The sequence below is a fragment of the Phaseolus vulgaris genome, chromosome 9, assembly GCF_051622355.1.
Source record: "Phaseolus vulgaris cultivar YP4 chromosome 9, ASM5162235v1, whole genome shotgun sequence".
NCBI lineage: Eukaryota > Viridiplantae > Streptophyta > Magnoliopsida > Fabales > Fabaceae > Phaseolus > Phaseolus vulgaris.
Genome location: NC_143506.1, coordinates 13820348 through 13828929, shown reverse-complemented (window position 1 = coordinate 13828929; position 8582 = coordinate 13820348). Strand labels below are relative to the sequence as shown.

The window sequence follows — 8582 nt, the reverse complement described above, 5'->3', positions numbered from 1 at the left end:
AAATGGACAAGTCACCTCCACTGTCTTATCTATGCTTTTGTTGTTTTCCTGTTGTTATTCTTGTCAAATCCTTGTTGTATATCTGCTGAAAGATATGTTTTATTTAAAAAAATTGAACTGCTGGCATTATGGAGTATTCTTGTCAAAATTAGTTTAATTTATTTTCAAGCTGTAGATTTAATATTCTTCTGTGTAAGATCTGATTTTATGTCTTGGCTTTCAGGTGCATCACACTTTTGCTACTGCCAAATCTGACGGTGCTTTTAATTTCTGGGACAAGGACAGTAAACAGAGGCTCAAGGTTCCTGCTTTGTTTAATACTCTATTCTTACTTGTCCTCTCATTCTTACAGTAAATTCATCTTTACTAATTTGATCAGAAACCTTATCACGGTTTTTAGATTGCTTACTGTTTCACTCCTTATATGCATTAAATAGAATGGCAGTGAGATAACTGTTATTTGGTTTGCATATCAGCCTTCCCCTGAATGTCTATCAACATGTTGCTGGCTTAAGCGGTTACTTGGCTGTTAAATGTTTGAGCTTCTTTAGAGACATTAAAATGCATTTCTTATGAGTTTTTTTTACTAGATTTGGATATTTGCACCACTTCTACTGGCCTAATTTTAATGTGATATAACTATCATTCGTGATTGGCCTCTTCACTATCTAGACATAAAAAAGGCCTTCTAGCACAGTTAGTTGCAATAAGAGGTTTTACTAGGTCTGGTGACACATGCCTTGTCTACATCTTTCATTTCTCTTTGTATGAGCAGAAACAGTTTCCCTGTGCTTTGAGATTAATCATTTTATCCTCTACCTCCATTCTCCATTTGGCCTATGCATTTATCTTGTTTATGCTAATGACATTGTCATTGCTGGAGATGACTCTGCGGTATCCACCACTAGCTCAAATCCCTCTGAAATATTTCTTAAGCATTGAGGTCGCTCAATCATGCTCTACCATTGCCATTTCTAAGTAGTCTATGAATATTTGTGGCCTTACATTCTTAAGAGAGTATCCTTTTCCTGAAATTTCTTACTGTTCTCTCTCTAAACCTTATCTCTTTCTATTAAACCCTTTTACCATTATTTAATTTTTAAAATGTTACTCAGTTTTAATTCTGGTAAGGGAAAGCTATTACAACAAACCAAAATAACAGGGATAAAAACAAAAAGAAAATGCAATAGTATAGAATAATACTACAATTAGAAGATACGTTACAATGAACCTTATCTCTCTAAACCTTATCTCTTTCTATTAAACCCTTTTACCATTATTTAATTATTAAAATGTTACTCAGTTTTAATTCTGGTAAGGGAAAGCTATTACAACAAACCAAAATAACAGGGATAAAAACAAAAAGAAAATGAAATAGTATAGAATAATACTACAATTAGAAGATACTAGTTCAAATGTTTCCAGTGGCCCCACTTTAAATTGCTTACGATTAGAATTCTACATATCTTGGGTTTAGCAATTAAAAAGTAAGAACAAGAAGATGCAAGACCGCTCCACTTGTTACCAAAATAAATCCTTCAAATAACATTTTTTTAACTAGTTGGAACTACGTAAAATTATGAATAGTACAATACGATACCGTTTTAGAAATAAAAAATATGTAAAATTTAAAAATCGTTATATAATAATCTAAAAATTGCAATAGAAAAGAAACAGAGAGGTTTGAGATGATTTTTGAATCTTTTATATTGGAGAATCTAGTATTCTTATGCATGAAAATAATGAATTCAATAGTTGTGGTCGGACTCTATTATAGATTTATGACCACATTTTCCACTTATTTTGTTATTTTCTTAATGTATCTGAAAAGTATAGTGATTAATTACTCTATCTTATTCACTCTTGCTGCATTTCACTTTATACACTTATTTCACTTCTATTCTTTTACGCATTCTAATACTCTTGTTGACACATGTGTTTTTTTTTTAACTTTCATGCTAGGTTTGCTTTATTTTTATCAAACAATTCCATTTAGATATGGATAAGTCTTGGATTAACATGCCTCGAAATACATGTCAGTACATGGATGGATTGAATAAATTTTTGGACTTTGCATTTGCTAATAAGAGCGTTGAGGGTAAGATAATTTGCCCATGTCCGAAATGCAATCTTAAAAAATGGCAAACTCGAGAAGCAACACATGAGCACTTGATTCTTCATCCTTTTCCAAAAGGTTATACATTCTGGCTTCTACATGGCGAGACAAGTTTTGTACAAAATACGACCGAAACACCTCCAGTTTTCCAATCAAATGAGCATAAAGTTTCTGGTAATGATCCCATGCGTGTCATGGTTAATGACGCATTCGGAAATTTTTTCTATGATGATAACGTGGAGGATGATGAGGATATGCGTCCTAGATTAAGCGAAATGATGCCTGATGAAATTGCTGAGTATCTGAAGTTTATGCATGATGGGCAACAAAGTTTGTATGAAGGATGTGGCAAGTATTCTAAACTTTCTTTCTTGCTCAAATTGTACCACATCAAATGTCTATGTAGAATGACTGACAAGGCAATGTCAATGATATTGGAGTTGTTAGCAGATGCCTTTGATTATGCTAAAATTCCATGTTCCTTCTATGAAGCTAAGAAAATCATTAATAAGCTTGGCCTTCATTACACCAAAATTGATGCTTGCCCAAATGATTGCATGTTGTACTATGGAGAAGACAAAGACAAAGAAGTTTGTAAGAAATGTAATGAATCTAGATGGAAAAGAAGAAAGAAGAACAAGACTATTGATGGTACTCTGAAAAAGCAAAAGAAAGTTCCTGCTAAAGTTTTAAGATATTTTCCATTGAAGCCACGCTTACAACGAATGTTTATGTCTTCTAAAATAGCCGAGCATATGCAATGGCATGCATTAGGAAGTACAAATGAAGGCATACTAAGGCATCCGAAGGATTCTGAAGCATGGAAGAACTTTGATCTAATAAATCCTCAATTTGCTTCAGATGCTCGAAATGTTTGACTTGGTTTGGCAGCTGATGGATTCAATCCATTCGGTGATTTGAGTACAAGTCATAGTACTTGGCCTATTGTACTCATACCCTACAATCTTCCTCCTTGGATGTGTATGAAGCAAAGTTCATTCATTCTTTCCATGATCATTCCCGGTAAAAGAGCACCAGGAAATGATATTGATGTATATTTAAGGCCATTAATTGAAGAATTAAAAGAGCTATGGAACAATAGACTTAAAACTTTTGATTCATATAGCAATGAAGTGTTTAATATGCATGCAGCTATATTGTGGACCATTAGTGATTTTCCTGGTCTTGGAACCTTATCTGGGTGGAATACACATACTGGGTTGGCTTGCCCTAGGTGTAATTTTGACACTACTCCTAAGAAGATTCAGGGTAAATTTTGTTTCATGAATCATCGACGTTGGTTAAATGCAAGACACAAATTCAGATTAGCCCGCATTCATTTTGATGGAAGTGTGGAAAATAGAAATCCTCCTTTGACAATATCAGGAACAAATGTCTTAAGACAAGTTGAGAATGTCAATATCATATTTGGGAAAGAACCAGAAGTTGAGGAACTGGGGAAACGACAACGCAGAGATCACCAAGCTATTGATGGCCCTCTACAATAGCGAAAAAAAAGTATATTTTTTGAACTTCATTATTGGGTAAACAATTTATTGCACCATAATCTAGATGTTATGCACATTGAAAAAAATGTATGTGATAATGTGGTGTATACATTATTGAACCAAGGAAAAAAATCAAAAGATAACCTAAAGGCACGAAAGGACTTAAAAGATTGGGGTGTTAGACCTGATCTTTGGCCTGATGAAAATAATAAATATCTTCCTGCTATATATACATTGACAAAAGAAAATAAGCATACATTTCTGACAACACTAAAGAACATCACTGTTCCAGATGGCTACTCAAGTAACATTAGTAGATGTGTTGATGTCAAACAATGTAAGCTTGGAGGATTGAAAAGTCATGATTCACATGTTTTGATGGAGCAACTTCTACCTTTAGCAATGAGAAAGACACTCCCTAAGGAAGTGTGCTATGTTTTGATTGATTTGTGTTCATTTTTTAGAAACTTATGCAGTAAAGTTTTAAAAGTGGATCAACTTAACCAACTGCAAAATAGAGTTGTTCTCACATTATGTCACATGGAGATATTATTTCCTCCTGCATTTTTTACAGTCATGGTTCATTTGATTGTGCATTTGGTGGAAGATGCCAAGCTTGGAGGACCTGTCCAGTATAGATGGATGTATCCCATTGAGAGATATTTAGGAAAGTTGAAATCTTATGTGCGTAACAAGGCACAACCAGAAGGCTCAATAGCTGAAGGCTACATGGCTGAAGAGTCTTTAACCTTTTGTTCAAGATATTTAAATGAAATTGAGACTGTATTTAATCGAATAAGGCGTGTTGATGATGAACCAGACACTGTATCATCTAGTGCAAGCACTTTGTTTCCACCTGTTGGAAAACCAATTGGGTCTTTTACTTACTTCTCTTTATCAGCAAAGGAAAAGTTACAAGCACATCGTCATATATTGACTAATTGTGCCCAAGTTGACCCTTTCCTTCAGTAAGTACTTTGACTTTATAACTTATTATGATTCATCTGCAATTGAACACTAACCATGTAATTATTATTTATTTAATTTAGAGAGTTTAGAGACATTATACGAAGACAATTAAGAAGTCGTACACGGTCATCCTCTGTGATAGATAAGAGAGTTCATAGAGAATTTGCAGAATGGTTTTCTCGTCGTGTATGTATAATTTATATTGTTGACTTTTGATTATATTGAATATATAGAATTGTTTTGATCATATTTTCCTCTTTTTTAGATAAGAAATGAGTTGAATGGACCTCACTCAAATGATTTAAAGTTCTTAGCTATGGGGCCAATTGATTGTGCAAAACGTTACAATGCTTACAATGTAAATGGCTTCAAGTTCCGTACATTGGAGAGAGATGAAGGACTTAAAACATAAAACAGTGGGATATTTGGTACTTTTGGGACAATGAGTTATGCAAGTAGCATCGACAATCAAATGCAATTTGGGGGTGTGCCTTATTATGGAAAATTGGTAGACATAATTGAGATAAACTATAATGGTCGATTTTCTGTTACTTTGTTCAAATGTATGTGGGCTAATACAACTACTTCTAGAGGGATTATGACAGATGATCTTGGATTTACACTAGTAAACTTTACACGTTTGATACACATTGGTGATAATGATGATGATGAACCATACATCGAAGCTAAAGAAGCACAAATGGTTTATTATGTAGTGGATGAATTAGCTAAAGATTGGAGCATTCCTGTGCATCTAAAGCCACGAGACTTATATGACATGGGAGAAGATAATGATGTCACTTTTCATGAATGTGAAGCATTTGTACAAAACAATTTTGAAACTTTATTTGTCAATGGAGAAGGGAGTATATCGTTAACAAGGTCCTATTTTTAATTGAACACTTGTATATTATTTTTGTTTAAATTATCATCCTTATTGCTTATACATTATTGTTTATGCATGCATTATATTATGATTTGTTGAATTTCTATTTTGACTTGTATTAATGTTATTATTTCAAGAATACCTGAAGATGAAGAAAATGTCCATCAAGAAGACTAGAGCAACAGAACATGATACTCTCAATAACACTTTTGACCAACTTGCAGCCCTTAATAACTCAAGTAAGTTCATACACAACTTCCATTTAGTGAGATGTTTGTACTTATATTTTAATTTGGCATTCTCTTTAAAAATATATTATTTTTCACATGTATTCATTTAATTATTATGCAGCACCTCATGTGAATTCTCATCCTATAGAGAATAATAATAAGAAGCCTCCTCCCCCACATGCACCTCATAGGTTGATTTCTATTACTAAGAACAATTCTGCACCTGAATTTCAATTTGATAATACAGATGAATCTGTCCATGAATCTACATCTGAACCTACACCAAGGTTACAATCTGATGAAGAAAGGGAAGAAAATGTGGGTATTGAGATGCAAACTGAACAATCAAAGCATGTATCACGTAAAAGATCATGGCTTGTTGATGTCATTGGTAAGCTTGAATCAATACATTGCAAACTCACATTGTATTTGTTTTTTATGTTCGTCCTCTTAAACTAACAATAATTTTGACAGATAGTGAAGGCGAAAAGGTTAGGAAACAATTAACAGCAAATGATGTTTGGTTTTTATCTGTTGGTGAGAGGATTCTTGTTAACTGGAATAACGAGAACCAACCAGTTGATGACAGTGGAGCATTGTTGAATAGGTTTTTAGGTCATGTTGCAAGAAATGTTAATGCATTTCCTATTAGCTATCAAAGTTGGAGGAAGATTCCCAAAGATTACAAAGAAGATATACTTAAGAAAACCATTCAAGTAATTATTTTTGGATTTTTCTGTGTTTTAATTGATATTATATTGAAATTATCTTAAATTTACTTGTGTAATAATTTTGAAGGCTAAGTTTGAAGTTGAATCTGATGCTCATGTAAGATATATCTTCAAATCACTTAACACAAAGTGGACTGAGTATAGGCAACAACTATGGCAACAAAGAAATGATGGAACACACAATAGAGATGAAATTATTGCAATGTGTCCAGAAGTAATGAATAAAGACCATTGGGCTTCTATTGTTGACTACCGTTTAAATTCAAGGACAAAGGTAATAAAAACTACTTTATTATTTAAAGTGTTGATTTATTTATATTTAGTTCTTTTACTACATGTATGCTTAGGAAATTGCCAAAAAGAACAAGGATAATAGAAAGAAGCAAACAGTTCCTCATACTGGTGGATCCAAGAGCATTGCACGGAAGAAAGATGAGATGGTAACTTGATTCTCCTATAATTTTTATTATATCATATATCATGATTCATATACTTTTATTACATTTTATAGGAGAAAGAGCTTGGTCGCAAAGTTAGTAGGGGAGAAGTATGGGTAGCAACACATAAACATGCTAACGGAGAATTTGTGAATGATGGGGCAAGAGAGATTGGGGTAAGTATCATTTTTGTAAAGATGAAAACTCAACCAAATTGGATGTGAGCTTCATTTATAACTTTTTTCATTATTTGTAGGAAAAGATTCAAGCATATGAGTCAAATACATCTTCCCTCTCACATGATATATCAATTGATGATTCACTAGCTCATGCCTTTGGAAGTGAAGAACATTGTGGTCGTGTTCGAGGGATGGGATTGGGACCTTGCCCTTCTCATGTGTTTGGATATACTAGAAATTCTCGCACTGGGATATCTTCAACTACTTATAGAGAATTGGAGAATCAGGTTTTTGAACATGTATTTTCTTATGTAGCAATTTTTTAATGTGTATGGTTTTCTCACTCTTTTTCATGATAAATTGTGTTTTAATATAGGTTATTGCATTAAAGTCACAATTGGATGAACAAAATAAAAGATATGAAGAATGTGAAAAAAGATATGAAGAACATGAAAAAAGATTTGAGATAATGATGAATTTTTTCTTTCAAAGTTATCAAGGTCAATTGCCTCCTGAGTTGACTATGTTCAATCATTCATCGGTAATGTTTAAAAAATTTAAATAACTTGTTTTATTTCTCAGATTTACATTTCTAATTGTGATATATGTTTATATTGTAGGTGTCTGATCAAGGAAGTGTGCCAAAAAATTAGGAAGGCAAAACCAAAACCATAATAATAATGCACCAAACACACTCATTCAACAAATAAAGAATTCATGTAGGATTAGAACGTGATCAAAACCGATCCTGCAGTCATATACTGGTTTTATCTTGTTCATTAATGAGTTTAAACTGGTATTAATGAGTTTAAATTTTGTGTAAAAAATGAAAATTTTGCTGGATTACTTCTTATTTTGCTTTAACTTGTTTTTTTTAATTGGTGTCTTGATTCGTTGATGTGTTTGATGTTGATTTATAGTCTTTTTTAGTTTTTTTTGTTGGATTTGAAAGCTTGGTAGTGTTATGTTTAGGTGTTTTCCTTGTTTTTGTGTTGGCTAGTTTTGACAAGGTTGTTGGATCTTTCTTTTGAGTAGTGTATGAAAATGATTAAGACAAATTCCTCCACATGCTCCATCACTCATAGCATATTTGCATGGCTAACCTAGTCATGTGTAGTTCAAGCCTTCATTTGAACATCTTGAAATAGCATTTTTTTACACATGTGCTATTTGTTTCTGATCTGTAATGGCATTTGGATTTGCCCACTCATTTTCTTTGTCACCTACAATTACTTTATTTAATGTAAAAAGTGATTTGCCTCGGTCTCCATCAATTGAATTGTGGTTTCTTGGTCATGGTTTTCATGAGCACTTGTAAGATGGTAGTAAAATACCATTAGAAAGAGTTGAACGATGGAAAAAGATTGATTCTTAGCTTTGTGCCTTGTTGTGCCATTATGTGGAACACAATATATTAGGCACTCTTAGAGCTTGTGTCACTCGTTTCAGAAGAAGGCTAAGAGCTTTATGACTCTGCTCATAAATTGACATCTCTTAAACAAACAAATCATGACATGACTTGTTTT

The 8582-nt window shown here is 33.0% G+C and overlaps 2 protein-coding genes and 1 long non-coding RNA gene across 3 annotated transcripts; all 3 read left to right on the top strand.

Moving 5' to 3' along the window:
* Window positions 1–251: 251 nt before the first annotated feature.
* LOC150025179 (uncharacterized) lies at window positions 252–6186 on the top strand. The gene is made up of 3 exons (XR_016515750.1): window positions 252–301; window positions 5617–5718; window positions 5957–6186. It is a non-coding gene; the product is annotated as an uncharacterized LOC150025179 (long non-coding RNA).
* LOC150025180 (uncharacterized) lies at window positions 3679–5005 on the top strand. The gene is made up of 3 exons (XM_090295056.1): window positions 3679–4592; window positions 4674–4779; window positions 4859–5005. The coding sequence occupies exons 1-3, from the start codon at window positions 3694–3696 to the stop codon at window positions 5003–5005; spliced, it is 1152 nt and encodes a 383-aa protein (XP_090151182.1). The 5' UTR covers window positions 3679–3693.
* Window positions 6187–6188: 2 nt separating the features above from the next.
* On the top strand, window positions 6189–7709 carry LOC150025178 (uncharacterized; the record flags this gene model as incomplete). Its single annotated transcript, XM_090295656.1, has 7 exons — window positions 6189–6425; window positions 6508–6714; window positions 6788–6880; window positions 6952–7053; window positions 7134–7343; window positions 7433–7597; window positions 7677–7709. Coding segments are annotated over 7 exons (1047 nt in total), but the record flags the coding sequence as incomplete, so codon positions are not given.
* Window positions 7710–8582: the final 873 nt, after the last annotated feature.

Coding starts and splice junctions, on each gene's coding strand:
- LOC150025180 (XM_090295056.1), top strand. CDS start 3,694: ATGCACATTGAAAAAAATGTATGTGATAATGTGGTGTATACATTATTG. Junction 4,593..4,673: donor CAAGTTGACCCTTTCCTTCA/GTAAGTACTTTG, acceptor TATTTAATTTAG/AGAGTTTAGAGACATTATAC. Junction 4,780..4,858: donor CAGAATGGTTTTCTCGTCGT/GTATGTATAATT, acceptor CCTCTTTTTTAG/ATAAGAAATGAGTTGAATGG.